The sequence below is a fragment of the Ranitomeya imitator genome, chromosome 4 (genome assembly GCF_032444005.1).
Source record: "Ranitomeya imitator isolate aRanImi1 chromosome 4, aRanImi1.pri, whole genome shotgun sequence".
Lineage (NCBI taxonomy): Eukaryota > Metazoa > Chordata > Amphibia > Anura > Dendrobatidae > Ranitomeya > Ranitomeya imitator.
The window spans coordinates 524,950,076-524,966,612 of record NC_091285.1 but is presented as its reverse complement, the minus strand read 5'-3'; the positions used below and the strand labels follow the sequence as shown (position 1 = coordinate 524,966,612).

Genomic DNA, 16,537 nt, shown 5'->3' with positions numbered 1-16,537 from the left:
ATTTATCACCACTGCTGGTTTTGGCTGAGAAATACTGATGTAAAAAACTGAATATGTGAACATGACCTAACTGCTTGTAGGTCCCGGCCACCACAGGTGGCGCTGCAAACGCGGCTGGGCTGTTTGTGTAAGGACACGTGCCCACGATCGGGAATAGCAGCGTTTTGGATACAGCGCACTTGCGCTGGGTTAAAAACTTTGCATTGTACAGTACAAGCACAATGGATGGGATTTACAGAAATCCCATGCCCACTGTGCTTCTATTTGATGCTGCGTAAACTCACACGTGGTGCGGGTTTATGAGCCGCAGCATGTCCATTTCTGTTACAGACACACTAGTCTCCGCAACAGAAATTTCCACGTTAGATATGTATTGGATGCAGTAAATCTGCACTGTTCAGTGAACACTTGCGTATTTACCTGTGTGATTAGAAGGCAGCACTTTGGACGCAGCGAAGATACGCGTATCCAAAGCGCTGCTACTTCATGATCATGTGATCATGGGAATGTAGCCGAACTCGCAGAATGGAAATTACGGAAACTGCATAGCTCACTTTGCCACACGGTTTCCGTAACTCACATTCTTTCTATACCAGTTACACAAACCGCTTTCTACAGCTGCAATCTGTTTTTTTTGTAACTTGGTCACCGGGACTTAGAAGCCGAAGGCTAGAAATGGGTAAACCCTTTTAAGGGTATGTGCCTACATTGCATTTTTAACCCCTTTCTGCCATCCGACGTACTATCCGGCCACGTGGGGTGGGCCTTAATTCCCATGGACGGAATAGTACGTCCAGGGCGATCGGCCGCGCCTATCGCAGCTGACATCCGGCGCTATATGCCAGGAGCAATGTGCCGGCAGTATAGGGAAGCGTCGCGCAGGGAGGGGGCTTCCCTGATGTGATCGCGTTGCTGCGAGGGTCTCCTTACCTCCCTCCCTGTAGCAGGCCCGGATCCAAGATGGCCGCGGCATCCGGGTCCTGCAGGGAAGGAGGTGGCTTACCAAGTGCCTGCTCAGAGAAGGGCTTGGTAAGCCTGCAGTTCTGTAAGTCAGATCGGTGATCTGACAGAGTGCTGTGCAAACTGTCAGATCACCGATCTGTGATGTCCCCCCCTGGGGCAAAGTAAAAAAAAAAAAAAATTCCACATGTAACATAGTAACATAGTTAGTAAGGCCGAAAAAAGACATTTGTCCATCCAGTTCAGCCTATATTCCATCATAATAAATACCCAGATCTACGTCCTTCTACAGAACCTAATAATTGTATGATACAATATTGTTCTGCTCCAGGAAGACATCCAGGCATCTCTTGAACCCCTCGACTGAGTTCGCCATCACTACCTCCTCAGGCAAGCAATTCCAGATTCTCACTGCCCTAACAGTAAAGAATCCTCTTCTATGTTGGTGGAAAAACCTTCTCTCCTCCAGACGCAAAGAATGCCCCCTTGTGCCCGTCACCTTCCTTGGTATAAACAGATCCTCAGCGAGATATTTGTATTGTCCCCTTATATACTTATACATGGTTATTAGATCGCCCCTCAGTCGTCTTTTTTCTAGACTAAATAATCCTAATTTCGCTAATCTATCTGGGTATTGTAGTTCTCCCATCCCCTTTATTAATTTTGTTGCCCTCCTTTGTACTCTCTCTAGTTCCATTATATCCTTCCTGAGCACCGGTGCCCAAAACTGGACACAGTACTCCATGTGCGGTCTAACTAGGGATTTGTACAGAGGCAGTATAATGCTCTCATCATGTGTATCCAGACCTCTTTTAATGCACCCCATGATCCTGTTTGCCTTGGCAGCTGCTGCCTGGCACTGGCTGCTCCAGGTAAGTTTATCATTAACTAGGATCCCCAAGTCCTTCTCCCTGTCAGATTTACCCAGTGGTTTCCCGTTCAGTGTGTAATGGTGATATTGATTCCCTCTTCCCATGTGTATAACCTTACATTTATCATTGTTAAATCTCATCTGCCACCTTTCAGCCCAAGTTTCCAACTTATCCAGATCCATCTGTAGCAGAATACTATCTTCTCTTGTATTAACTGCTTTACATAGTTTTGTATCATCTGCAAATATCGATATTTGACTGTGTAAACCTTTTACCAGATCATTAATGAATATGTTGAAGAGAACAGGTCCCAATACTGACCCCTGCGGTACCCCACTGGTCACAGCGACCCAGTTAGAGACTATACCATTTATAACCACCCTCTGCTTTCTATCACTAAGCCAGTTACTAACCCATTTACACACATGTTCCCCCAGACCAAGCATTCTCATTTTGTGTACCAACCTCTTGTGCGGCACGGTATCAAACGCTTTGGAAAAATCGAGATATACCACGTCCAATGACTCACCGTGGTCCAGCCTATAGCTTACCTCTTCATAAAAACTGATTAGATTGGTTTGACAGGAGCGATTTCTCATAAACCCATGCTGATATGGAGTTAAACAGTTATTCTCATTGAGATAATCCAGAATAACATCCCTCAGAAACCCTTCAAATATTTTACCAACAATAGAGGTTAGACTTACTGGCCTATAATTTCCAGGTTCACTTTTAGAGCCCTTTTTGAATATTGGCACCACATTTGCTATGCGCCAGTCCTGCGGAACAGACCCTGTCGCTATAGAGTCACTAAAAATAAGAAATAATGGTTTATCTATTACATTACTTAGTTCTCTTAGTACTCGTGGGTGTATGCCATCCGGACCCGGAGATTTATCTATTTTAATCTTATTTAGCCGGTTTCGCACCTCTTCTTGGGTTAGATTGGTGACCCTTAATATAGGGTTTTCATTGTTTCTTGGGATTTCACCTAGCATTTCATTTTCCACCGTGAATACCGTGGAGAAGAAGGTGTTTAATATGTTAGCTTTTTCCTCGTCATCTACAACCATTCTTTCCTCACTATTTTTTAAGGGGCCTACATTTTCAGTTTTTATTCTTTTACTATTGATATAGTTGAAGAACAGTTTGGGATTAGTTTTACTCTCCTTAGCAATGTGCTTCTCTGTTTCCTTTTTGGCAGCTTTAATTAGTTTTTTAGATAAAGTATTTTTCTCCCTATAGTTTTTTAGAGCTTCAATGGTGCCATCCTGCTTTAGTAGTGCAAATGCTTTCTTTTTACTGTTAATTGCCTGTCTTACTTCTTTGTTTAGCCACATTGGGTTTTTCCTATTTCTAGTCCTTTTATTCCCACAAGGTATAAACCACTTACACTGCCTATTTAGGATGTTCTTAAACATTTCCCAATTATTATCTGTATTCTTATTTCTGAGGATATTGTCCCAGTCTACCAGATTAAGGGCATCTCTAAGCTGTTCAAACTTTGCCTTCCTAAAGTTCAATGTTTTTGTGACTCCCTGACAAGTCCCCCTAGTGAAAGACAGGTGAAACTGCACAATATTGTGGTCGCTATTTCCTAAATGCCCAACCACCTGCAGATTTGTTATTCTGTCAGGTCTATTAGATAGTATTAGGTCTAAAAGTGCTGCTCCTCTGGTTGGATTCTGCACCAATTGTGAAAGATAATTTTTCTTGGTTATTAGCAGAAACCTGTTGCCTTTATGGGTTTCACAGGTTTCTGTTTCCCAGTTAATATCCGGGTAGTTAAAGTCCCCCATAACCAGGACCTCATTATGGGTTGCAGCTTCATCTATCTGCTTTAGAAGTAGACTTTCCATGCTTTCTGTTATATTTGGGGGTTTGTAACAGACCCCAATGAGAATTTTGTTACCATTTTTCCCTCCATGAATTTCAACCCATATGGACTCGACATCCTCATTCCCTTCGCTAATATCCTCCCTTAAAGTGGACTTTAGACAAGACTTTACATAGAGACAAACCCCTCCTCCTCTCCGATTTTTACGATCCTTTCTAAACAGACTGTAACCCTGTAAGTTGACTGCCCAGTCATAGCTTTCATCTAACCATGTCTCGGTTATTCCCACTATGTCAAAGTTACCTGTAGATATTTCTGCTTCTAGTTCTTCCATCTTGTTTGTCAGGCTTCTGGCGTTTGCGAGCATGCAGTTTAGAGGATTTTGTTTTGTTCCAATCTCCTCACTGTGGATTGTTTTAGAAATGTTCTTACCTCCCTTCAGAGTATGTTTTCCTGGGTCGTCTTTGTTCGAGTCTAATGTTTTTCTTCCCGTCCCCTCTTCTTCTAGTTTAACGCCCTCCTGATGAGTGTAGCGAGTCTTCTGGCGAATGTGTGTTTCCCAGGTTTGTTGAGGTGTAGTCCGTCTCTGGCGAGGAGTCCATCATACCAGTAATTCACACCGTGGTCCAGGAATCCGAATCCTTGTTGTCTGCACCATCGTCTTAGCCAGTTGTTTGCATCAAGGATCCTGTTCCATCTCCTGGTGCCATGCCCGTCTACTGGAAGGATAGAAGAAAAAACTACCTGTGCATCCAGTTCCTTTACTTTCTTCCCCAACTCTTCAAAGTCCTTGCAGATGTGTAAAAAAAAATAAAATAAAAAAAATTCCTAAATAATAAAAAAAATATATATATTATTCCCATAAATACATTTCTTTATCTAAATAAAAAAAACAATAAAAGTACACATATTTAGTATCGCCGCGTCCGTAACGACCCAGCCTATAAAACCGTCCCGCTAGTTAACCCCTTCAGTAAACACCGTAAGAAGAAAAAAAAAAAAAAAAAGAGGCAAAAAACAACGCTTTATTATCATACCGCCGAACAAAAAGTGGAATAACACGCGATCAAAAAGACAGATATAAATAACCATGGTACCGCTGAAAACGTCATCTTGTCTTGCAAAAAAAAACGAGCCGCCATACAGCATCATCAGCAAAAAATAAAAAAGTTATAGTCCTCAGAATAAAGCGATGCAAAAATAATTCTTTTTTCTATAAAATAGTTTTTATCATATAAAAGCGCAAAAACATAAAAAAATGATATAAATGAGGTATCGCTGTAATCGTACTGACCCGAAGAATAAAACTGCATTATCCATTTTACCAAACGCGGAACGGTATAAACGCCTCCCCCAAAAGAAATTCATGAATAGCTGGTTTTTGGTCATTCTGCCTCACAAAAATCGGAATAAAAAGCGATCAAAAAATGTCACGTGCCCGAAAATGTTACCAATAAAAACGTCAACTCGTCCCGCAAAAAACAAGACCTCACATGACTCTGTGGACTCGTATATGGAAAAATTATAGCTCTCAAAATGTGGTAACGCAAAAAATATTTTTTGCAATAAAAAGTGTCTTTCAGTGTCTGACGGCTGCCAATCATAAAAAAACCCGCTATAAAAGTAAATCAACCACCCCTTCATCACCCCCTTAGTTAGGGAAAAATTAAAAAATTAAAAAAAATGTATTTATTTCCATTTTCCCGTTAGGGTTGGGGCTAGGGTTAGGGCTAGGGTTAAGGCTACAGTTAGGGTTGGGGCTAAAGTTAGGGTTAGGGTTTGGATTACACTTACGGTTAGGGTTAGGGGTGTGTCTGGGGTAGAGGTGTGGTTAGGGTTACCATTGGGATTAGGGTTAGGAGTGTGTTTGGATTAGGGTTTCAGTTATAATTGTGGGGTTTCCACTGTTTAGGCACATCAGGGGCTCTCCAAACGCGACATGGCGTCCGATCTCAATTCCAGCCAATTCTGCGTTGAAAAAGTAAAACAGTGCTCCTTCCCTTCCGAGCTCTCCCATGTGCCCAAACAGGGGTTTACCCCAACATATGGGGTATCAGCGTACTCGGGACAAATTGGACAACAACTTTTGGGGTCCAATTTCTCCTGTTACCCTTGGGAAAATTCAAAACTGGGGGCTAAAAAATAATTTTTGTGGGAAAAAAAAAGATTTTTTATTTTCACGGCTCTGTGTTATAAACTGTAGTGAAACACTTGGGGGCTCAAAGTTCTCACAACACATCTAGATGAGTTCCTTGGGGGGTCTAGTTTCCAATATGGGGTCACTTGTGGGGGGTTTCTACTGTTTAGGTACATTAGGGGCTCTGCAAACGCAATGTGACGCCTGCAGACCATTCCATCTAAGTCTGCATTCCAAATGGCGCTCCTTCCCTTCCGAGCCCTCCCATGCGCCCAAATGGTGGTTCCCTCCCCCCCCCACATATGGGGTATCCGCGCACTCAGGACAAATTGGACAACAACTTTTGGGGTCCAATTTCTCCTGTTACCCTCGGAAAAATACAAAGCTGGGGGCTAAAAAATAATTTTGGGGGGAAAAATGTTTTGTTTTATTTTTACGGTTCTGCATTATAAACTTGTGTGAAGCACTTGGTGGGTCAAAGTGCTCACCACACCTCTACATAAGTTCCTTAGGGGGTCTACTTTCCAAAATGGTGTCACTTGTGGGGGGTTTCAATGTTTAGGCACATCAGTGGCTCTCCAAACGCAACATGGCATCCCATCTCAATTCCAGTCAATTTTGCATTGAAAAGTCAAATGGCGCTCCTTCGCTTACGAGCTCTGTCATGCGCCCAAACAGTGGTTTACCCCCACATATGGGGTATCAGCGTACTCAGGACAAATTGTACAACAATGTTTGGGGTCCATTTTCTCTTGTTACCCTTGGTAAAATAAAACAATTTGGAGCTGAAGTAAATTTTTTTGTGAAAAAAAGTTAAATGTTCATTTTTATTTAAACATTCCAAAAATTCCTGTGAAACACCTGAAGGGTTAATAAACTTCTTGAATATGGTTTTGAGCACCTTGAGGGGTGCAGTTTTTAGAATGGTGTCACACTTGGGTATTTTCTATCATATAGACCCCTCAAAATGACTTCAAATGAGATGTGGTCCCTAAAATAAATTGGTGTTGGAAAAATGAAAAATTGCTGGTCAACTTTTAACCCTTATAACTCCCTAACAAAAAAAAAATTTTGGTTCCAAAATTGTGCTAATGTAAAGTAGACATGTGGGAAATGTTACTTAAGTATTTTGTGTGACATATCTCTGTGATTTAATTGCATAAAAATTCAAAGCTGGAAAATTGCGAAATTTTCAAAATTTTCTCCAAATTTCCGTTTTTTTCACAAATAAACGCAGGTAGTATCAAAGAAATGTTACCACTATCATGAAGTACAATATGTCACAAGAAAACAATGTCAGAATCACTGGGATCCGTTGAAGTGTTCCAGAGTTATAACCTTATAAAGGGACAGTGTTCAGAATTGTAAAAATTGGCCCGGTCATTAACATGCAAACCACCCTTGGGGGTAAAGGGGTTAAGCTTTTTTTCCGCTGCGGAAACTCTTAAAAAACGCTTACAAAACGCATCACATTATTTTTAATGGAATTCCTCATTGTTGTGCCCATGCTGCGTTTCTTTCGCGGAAATGCTTCGCAGAAAAAAACCACAGCATATCCATTAATTTTGCAGAATCGCGGCGATTTTGCCGCTATATATTTCTATTGGGAAGCATGGAAAAGCGCAACAACTACGCGGGGAAAAACGTCGGGTTTTGATGAGGAAAATTCTGCTTACATTCTGCAATGTGGGCACATAGCCTAAATGTACACATTATGACCAGATATGAGAAATACATGGCATTCTAGCGTATGACTCGGTCATGTGACTCATGTCACTTTGTGTGATAAATATTTCCGGAGATTTCTGCAGTATATAAACAACCGTAAATGTGAACAAAAAGCCATGAAGAGTTTGTTTTTGTTGTTTTTTTTTTTTTAAATCCACTGATATCAAGACCAGAGGATGGTTGGATCCCTGGTTGTAAACATTACCTGTAACATTATCACATAATGCGTTTTAAAAATGCACACTTGTAGGGGATTTTTTAACCCCTTAATCCAGTGGTCCCCAACTCCAGGCCTCGAGGGCCGCCAACAGTGCAGGTTTTCAGGATTTCCTTAGTATTGCACAGGGGTTGGAATCATCACCTGTGCAGATGATCACATTACCACCGATGCAATACTAAAGAAATCCTGAAAACCTGCACTGTTGGCGGCCCTCGAGGCCTGGAGTTGGCGACCCCTGCCTTAATCCCACATGATGTACAGATCTGTCATGACCACCTGTCACTTTATGCGCCATGATGGATGTGTACATCATCCTAATCACAAGGTGCAGCGCCTGTACCAGAACCAGTGCGATCTGCCCAATCTATTTGATTTTAAATACAAATTTATGTATTTTTCCATATAGAGTTAACCCCATGTATGTCACTGTCATTTAACTGCAGAACATAAGGAGTTTGGCAGAAGGAGAGAACTCCCTCTGTTGTCCCATGGCACTTTCGATCGATCGCCTGCAGCGTGATGATAGCATTCCGATGAGTTGTGATGACAATCTGAGCTCTCACAATGTCCTTTATGTCTGCCCTACACTATATCCTATCAGATCGCACTGGAGGCTGGATGAAAAAATAAAAATATTATGCTGCCTGGAATGCAACGATGAAGAATAAACTGATTGTCCTAAAGACACAAATGGGTCATTAGTGGGTTAAAACTCCATATTCATGGGAAAAATATAAAAACATACTGTACTTTTATTTTTTCTTTTTAATTTTGGTTATATAAAAAATCTAACATACTCTATTGTCTTTTTGTAGCAGTCTGAATTTCTTTGTATTCTAACCGACACTGCTGTGTGTATGGAGGGCGGTGGCTGTAACCGCACCCCGGCACTGACTGACAGCAGCTCATCATCCAGGCCGGCCACCACACTCTATACACAGAGGAGTGGCTGAACCGTGCCTGTGCCACCCCCATGACTGATTGACAAACGTGGTCTGTGGGGGGGTTAAAAGTAATTTCCTGCCGGCGTTGGGGGCTGTCAGTGCGGGCGCCACGCGGTGTCAGAACACTATTAACTTGCAGATAGTGATGAGCGAAAGCGCTTGGATAACGTCTTATCTGAGCACGCTCGGGTGTTATCTGACTATCTGAGAGTGCTCGTATATTATGTTCGAGTCCCTGGGCTTCATGATTTGTGGCTGATATGTCTGAACACGTGTGGATTGCCTAAGAAACAGGTAATCCGCACATGTGTAAGGCTGTGTGCACACGTTGCTGATTTTTTTGCGTTTTTTTTTCGCGATAAAAACGCTATAAAACCGCAAAAAAAAGCATACAATAAGCATCCTATCATTTAGAATGAATTCCGCATGTTTTGTGCACATGATGCGTTTTTTTCCGCGTAAAAAACGCAGCATGTTCATTAATTTTGAGGGGTTTGTTTTTTTTTTGCAGATTTCCCACTATAAAATGCATTTGGAAATATCCGGAAAAAACGCACCAAAAACGCGCAAAAAACACATGCAAATTTCTTGCAGAAAATTTCAGGTTTTTCTCAGGAATTTTCTGCCAGAAATCCTGAACGAGTGCACATAGCCTAAAGGCTGTCTAACAGCCACAAATCATATTATACCAGCACTCCCAGATAATCAGATAAGATGTCATCCGCGCACATTAGCTCATCACTACTTGTAGATTACCAGCTTATTTTTCACGTGGCATGTTCCTTTTAAGCTATGTGCACACGTTCAGGATTTCTTGCAAAAAATTCCTGAGAAAAACCTGAAATTTTCTGCAAGAAATCTGCATGCGCGTTTTGGGTGCGTTTTTGATGCGTTTTTTTTTTTTCCGGACATTTCCCAATGCATTTTAGTGGGAAATCAGCAAAAAAACCCCCGCAAAATTAATGAATATGCTGCGTTTTTTACCGCGATGCGTTTTTTTTCGCGGAAAAAAACACATCATGTGCACAAAACATGCAGTATTCATTCAAAATGATGGGATGCATAATGTATGCGTCTTTTTTTTGCGGTTTTATAGCGTTTTTATCGTGCGAAAAAAACTCGAAAAATCAGCAACGTGTGCACACAGCCTTAAGGGGACCTGTCACACGATTCATGCTGCCCGAACCAGAGAATCTGAGACTGGTTCAGTTATTGCCACATTTCATCATGAAACACTGCAGCATTTCAGAGAAAAAAATATTGTGAAACGGGGGGTCCGAAACAGGGTGACGAGAATAACTGGACCCTTCAGTGTGTCCCCACCCTGCACACTGTGCAACCTGTCAGTCATGGAGAATCTTGTGGGGACATGCCTCTGACTAGTCATCTCGTCCCCAGCAAGGTATGCTTCCAATTTGCATGTTTGTAGGAACAGAGCTGTTCTCTGAACCGTGCTGTTTGCAGGTCAGCATGACTGATAGGATCCCTTTAAAAAGAAAAAGAACCTAAACCTTTGATAATATTTGCAAGTGTTAGAACTATGATACGACAGAACTTGGTATATGGAGATCATACCGAATACTTATTTCTCAGAGGCTGCCCCTGTTATTAAATTGTAAAGTTGGGTTGAATATGCATATGACGCAAGTAAATACTTGCCGAGTGCGTTGTCTGCTTATACTGACACTGAGCAAAAGTGTTTTCCACTACTTGTACAGCCGCTTCAAATGAAACCATGTCCCATACAAAATAAAAACAGCATAAACTCGCCCCCGAAGCCGCACCGTTCCAGTAATTTTTTATTTTTTATTTTATGGCATGAAAGCCGCCATTTAGGGAGTTGAGCATATACTGTTTTACTTTTACATAGGGCATTGTTTCATTTACGAAGTGCTTGTCCAATTAGTTTACTACACCCTTAACGCAAGTATCACCAGTCTTGGGCTGCCCTTTTTATTTGACTGGGTATCCTCAGACTGGTGAATCTTATAAATGACAAAAGATGTCCAAGCGTCCCATGGAAGGACCCAATTTTCTAACAAAATTCACAGTCCTAACCTCCAAGTTGTAGGATTCCAGAACCTCTGCTCTTTGTGCTAACCCAGCACTGCTGCATCTATAATATAACTCTGGGAGCGTCACTCTGTCCGAAGCCTTTATAGACTGCGCAGGCGCGACGCTCCTAGCGTTACATTATAGAGTGTCAGGGAAAAAAATGGCACCGGAAGGCGCAGACTGCTGGGAGCAGGGGGTCGGGAGCAGGGGGACACCGTGCACATATTTGCGCCCTGATTATGCTGTGGCACTTCATGCCACAGCAATTTGTTACTTACTCCATTCCTTTCCGACCATTTTCTTCGTCCTCCTGCTGCCGGAATCAGCGCCTGCGCAGTCCGCGCTTTCCGGCGCCATTTTCTTGAAGACACACTGCAGGTGTATTTAAAAAGGCCCCTTAGTCTGTTTCAGTAGGCTCCACAATCATGGGGAAGACTGCTGACTTGACAGATAACCAGAAGGCAATCATTGACACACTCCACAAGGAGGGTAAGCCACAAAAGGTCATTGCTAAAGAAGCTGGCTGTTCAGAGTGCTGTATCCAAGCATATTAATGGAAAGTTGAGTGGAAGCAAAAAGCTTGGTAGAAAAAGGTGCTCAAGCAACCGGGATAACCGCAGCCTTGAAAGGATTAAGAATAGGCCATTCAAAAATTTGGGGGAGATTCACAAGGAGTGGACTGCTGCTGGAGTCATTGCTTCAAGAGCCACCACACACAGACATATCCAGGACATGGGCTACAAGTGTTGCATTCCTTGTGTCAAGCAACTCATGACCAATAGACGCCAGAAGCGTCTTACCTGGGCCAAGGAGAAAAAGAACTGGTCTGTTGCTCAGTGGTCCAAGGTGTTTTCATATGAAAGTACATTTAGCATTTCATTTGGAAATCAAGGTCCCAGAGTCTGGAGGAAGAGTGAAGTGGCCACAATCCAAGCTGCTTGAGGTCTAGTGTGAAGTTTCCACAATCAGTGATGGTTTGGGGAGCCATGTTATCTGCTGGTGTAGGACCACTGTGTTTTATCAAGACCAAAGTCAGCGCCGCCAGCTACTAGGAAAATTTTTGAGCACTTCATGCTTCCCTCTGCTGACAAGTTTTTTGCAGATGGGAATTTCGTTCTCCAGCAGGACTTGGCACCTGTCCACACTGGCAAAACTACCAATACCTGGTGTAAAAACAACAGTAACACTGTGCTTGATTGGCCAGCAAACTCATCTGACCTTAACCTGTGGGGTATTGTCAAGAGGAAGATGAGACACCAGACCCAACAATGCAGACGAGCTGAAGGCTGCTATCAAAGCAACCTGGGCTTCCATAACACCTCAGCAGTGTCACAGACTGATCGCCTCCATGCTGCATTGATGCAATAATTGATGCAAAAGGAGCCCCGACCAAGTATTGAGTGCATTTACTGAACATACATTTCAGTAGGCCAACATTTCTGATTTTAAAATCATTTTTCAAGCTGGTGTTATAAAGTATTCTAATTTACTTGGGTTTTCATTGGCTTTAAGCCATAATCCTCAACATTAACAGAAGTAATCACTTGAAATAGATCACAATTTGAAATTACTCTATATAATATATGAGTTTCACTTTTTGTATTGAAGAACTGAAATAAATTAACTTTTGGATAATATTCTAATTTTGTGAGAAGCACCTGTATATCCTATCTCAGAAGCGGGAAGCCTCACAAAGCTGTCTAAGGCCTCATTCAGACATCCGTATTCCACGTCCATGTTGTATCTCTTTTTCTCACAGATACAACACGTACCCATTATAACCTATTTTGCTATTCACATGTCCATGTTTTTCACGGACCAAGGGTCCATGCAAGACATATGCATACATATGTTTTTTGTTTTTTTCCTCTGGCAGCACGAATGAAAAGCTTAAATACAAGTCTGTGGGTCAGTGAAAAGCACGTACAGTACATGGATGGCATCAGTGTGCTGAACATGTTTAACATTGCAAGGTATAGGAGAGGTTTTGTCATTTATTTATCCGTTCATGAAAAACACTGATGGTAAAAAACACATGAATGACAATTTTTTTTATCTTGTATGTAGTTAAACATTGATGTGTGAATGAGGCCTAAAATAATGAGCCAGTGGAGAGTCCAATTCTGACTACAGGCTCCTTCTCTCTTAAAGGGCCAGAGCTCTTATTACCAAAGTGTTTCTCAAATTACATTAAAAATAAAATATTTTTGTGTCCATTTTCTTCATGAAGTATCACATGTATGAAAAGTTCTAAATAGTGATGGGTGAACGTTGTCGGATAAGGGGTTATCTGAGCATGTCCGGGTGCTAACGGTCTTCGGCGTGCTAGACTAATATGTTCGAGTCCTTGCAGCTGCATGTCTCCCGAGATATGCAGCCAAGGGGACTTGAATATATTATTTCTGTGGTACTAGTGGGATCAATTGTTTGTGTCATTTTACAGGAGTACTCGATGCTGTGTGTGGCTGAAGAACCACTTTTGGTCTTTATTTCTTATCACGGGCACGTACCCACGATCAGATATTGGTGTGGGTTGGACGCTTTCTAGAAATCCCATGTCCACTGTGCATCTATGTGCAACTGCGGATCTCCCACCGAAACTGACAAGTCTTAAAAGAGCGCAGCATGTCAATTTCTATTGCGGAGACGGTGGTGTCCGCAACAGAAATGTAAAATCAATAGAATATTTTGTCTGCGGTAAGTCCACATGGTTAAGTGAACACATGCAGATCTGCAGAATGCAGTGAAAATATGCTGCATCCAAAGCGCTGCCACTTCTGGATTGTGGGCACATAGCCCAAGTGTACTATAGATATAGATATATATATATATATATATATATATATATGTATATATGTATATATATATATATATATATATATATATATATATATATATATATATATATATATATATATATTTTACCTAGTCAGGCCCACTAATAAATGTATTGGGTACTGCAGTCACCTAGTTCCATGTACTAGGAAGGTGTACTGCACGCGTACTTAGGTTTGACGTCCATGGAGTTGTGTAGGATAGCCCCGATAAGTACTTGATTCTTTTTGCATTTGTGTTTACATTTAATATTTTATAGATTCCTAATGCCGTTAGTGCCCTAAGCACTACAGGGTGACACTCTCTGATGGCAGCCTGATCATAGGGCAGTGCATACATCTTCTCATACCTTTCAGTATGCTTCACCTTCGTTTCTTCTCTATAAGCCCAGGTCACTTGTCTGTATTAAAGTACCGTACAGTTCATTTGTGTCAGTCCTGTGGAATGCAAGTGAACAAATGCTCAATATATAGGAGCGCTGTCTGTTTTCATGCTCCATTATTATCGATGAGACAGATTTAATTTTTTACCTTCAGTCTTCTAATTGCAGAAAATACCACATCTTGGGTACATTCAGCTCTAATCCTTCTGAGAAGATCACCTTTAGTTTTCCTATTCCTTCAGGTCAAATGAGACAACACACAAGTGCTCAGTGCAACCTTGACATGTACAAACAGTTCAGCGCACCTTCCCACATACTTGTCTTCCATCTATCTCTGCCCTCTTCTTCCTTGATTGACAGCTCTGGCTTTATGGGAGCCCTGGAGTGTTTCAAGGTAGATGAAAAAACAAGTAGTGTTTCTCCAAAAATAAGCCCCAGCAATTTTTTTTACAGGATTTTTTTTCAGTATCCTGTGCTTTAAATATAAGCTTTAGTTACAATCAGGGCTGGCGTTTGGGAAAGGTGGTGGAGGGGAAGCATTTCTATTGCAATAGTTGAAACTGCTTAAGGACCTTTGATGCACCGCAGTCATGTGACTATGATATCACCAAAGGTCCTTTAACTGCAGGAGTCTAGAGGAACCAAAGAGGAGACCGGCTGGCATGTAGCTTGTTTGCAGTGTGGCTGAGGTGGCGGTCCTGCTGCTGGGTTGTTGCCCTCCAACGGCCCCCTCCACATCTTCTGGTGTACTGGCCTGTCTCCTGATAGCGCCTCCAGCCTCTGGACACTACACCGACAGACACAGCAAACCTTCTTTCCACAGTTTGCATTGATGTGCCATCCTGGATGAGCTGCACTACCTGAGCCACTTGTGTTGGTTGTAGAGTCCGTCTCATGCTACCACGAGTGTGAAAGCACAACCAACATTCAAAAGTGACCAAAACATCAGCCAGAAATCATTGGTACTGAGATGTGGTCTGTGGTCGCCATCTGCAGAACCACTCCTTTATTGAGTGTGTCTTGATAATTGCCAATAATTTCCATCTGTTGTCTGTTCTATTTGCACAACAGCATGTGAAATTGATTGTTAAACAGTGTTGCTTCCTAAGTGGACAGTATGATTTCACAGAAATTTGATTTACTTGGTGTTATAATTCTGTTGTTTTAAGTGTTCCCTTTATTTTTTTGAGCAGTGTATATATTGGCCAAACTTAAGGTGTTGCGATAGGGTGTTGTAGGGCAGGGTGGCAGTGACTGTATAAGGAAACGTGGGGTTTTATTTCCAGCCAAAAAGGTAACAAACAGTAAAGAAACCTAAAACAACAAAGACTGGCCCTACTAGGTGCTAACTAACATACCATACCGCTGACTCATGCTACCAGGGATGTATGTGGGCTTGGCTCTCCTGCCAATCGGCATTTCGGACATTTAAGCACTGTGCATTTCCTCCTCAGGAACACACCATGTCAGTGCAGAGGCTGTGACATGCTGAAGCTTTTTCTTCAGCCTTGTTATGTATCTGTAATGAGACGACCTCTCAGCTGAGCTGGCTAAGCCTCCAGTACTACCTGTACTGGAACGGGAGTGGGAGTGAGGAGTCCCGTCCCGTCACCAAATCCTCCTCATCACTAGAATAAAACCCGGTCCGGAATTATCTAATATATAATTGCCTAGAATACTACTTCCTGCAATTTGTGCCAACTTCCGTGGCTTTCTAAATTAGGAGAACCAAGAGTCAAAACTAGCCACAAAAGTATCACAAAAGGTAATGTTTATTAAACAACTTATAAACAAAAATACAATAATCAATACTCAAGGATATAAAGTGCATAGTAACTGTATCCTAAAATACATCCATGTCAGCCAGGTACATAGGGCAGGAACATACAATTAGTCATAGACGTCAGTGTGAAGTACTATTGACACATAGGCTGCATTATCTCAGTACTGTGGTGATCTAATTAGAAGGTGTATTCTCAGTGGCCATATATCAAAAGAGCCCCCTGAGGAAGCGGTTACAATAGAACGCGAAACGCGCGTTGGGGAACGTCGTCCAGGACTCGGACAGGACTTCGTTGTACACATGGGTAATTTACTTATGTATTTCTTTTTTATGTGATCATTTGCAAACCCAGTTTCTGTGGGGATCTTTTGATATATGGCCACTGAGAATACACCTTCTAATTAGATCACCACAGTACTGAGATAATGCAGCCTATGTGTCAATAGTACTTCACACTGACGTCTATGACTAATTGTATGTTCCTGCCCTATGTACCTGGCTGACATGGATGTATTTTAGGATACAGTTACTATGCACTTTATATCCTTGATTATTGATTATTGTATTTTTGTTTATAAGTTGTTTAATAAACATTACCTTTTGTGATACTTTTGTGGCTAGTTTTGACTCTTGGTTCTCCTAATTTAGATTATCTAATTTTGAGTCGCCATATATGTGCACGTTTCAATTTTTACTGACGTTTTTTGTTGTCTATAAACTTCCGTGGCTTTGTCCGGAGCTAATGTCCGGAGCTAATGTCCGGAGATAAGTGACGTCAACAGTG

At 41.7% G+C, this 16,537-nt stretch overlaps 1 protein-coding gene across 2 annotated transcripts in view; it reads left to right on the top strand.

Moving 5' to 3' along the window:
• LOC138676646 (ras and EF-hand domain-containing protein-like) overlaps positions 1-16,537 on the top strand; it is a 60,479-nt gene that overhangs the window by 5,849 nt on the left and 38,093 nt on the right. Inside the window, exon 1 of one of the 2 annotated variants that reach the window (XM_069766149.1) lies at positions 12,630-12,726. The exons of the other annotated variant lie outside the window; for it this stretch is intronic. Within the exon in view, the coding sequence (XP_069622250.1) occupies positions 12,635-12,726 (92 nt within the window). The 5' untranslated portion in view covers positions 12,630-12,634. Of the gene's footprint in view, positions 1-12,629; positions 12,727-16,537 lie in introns of those variants that run through there. 2 annotated transcript variants of the gene reach the window in all.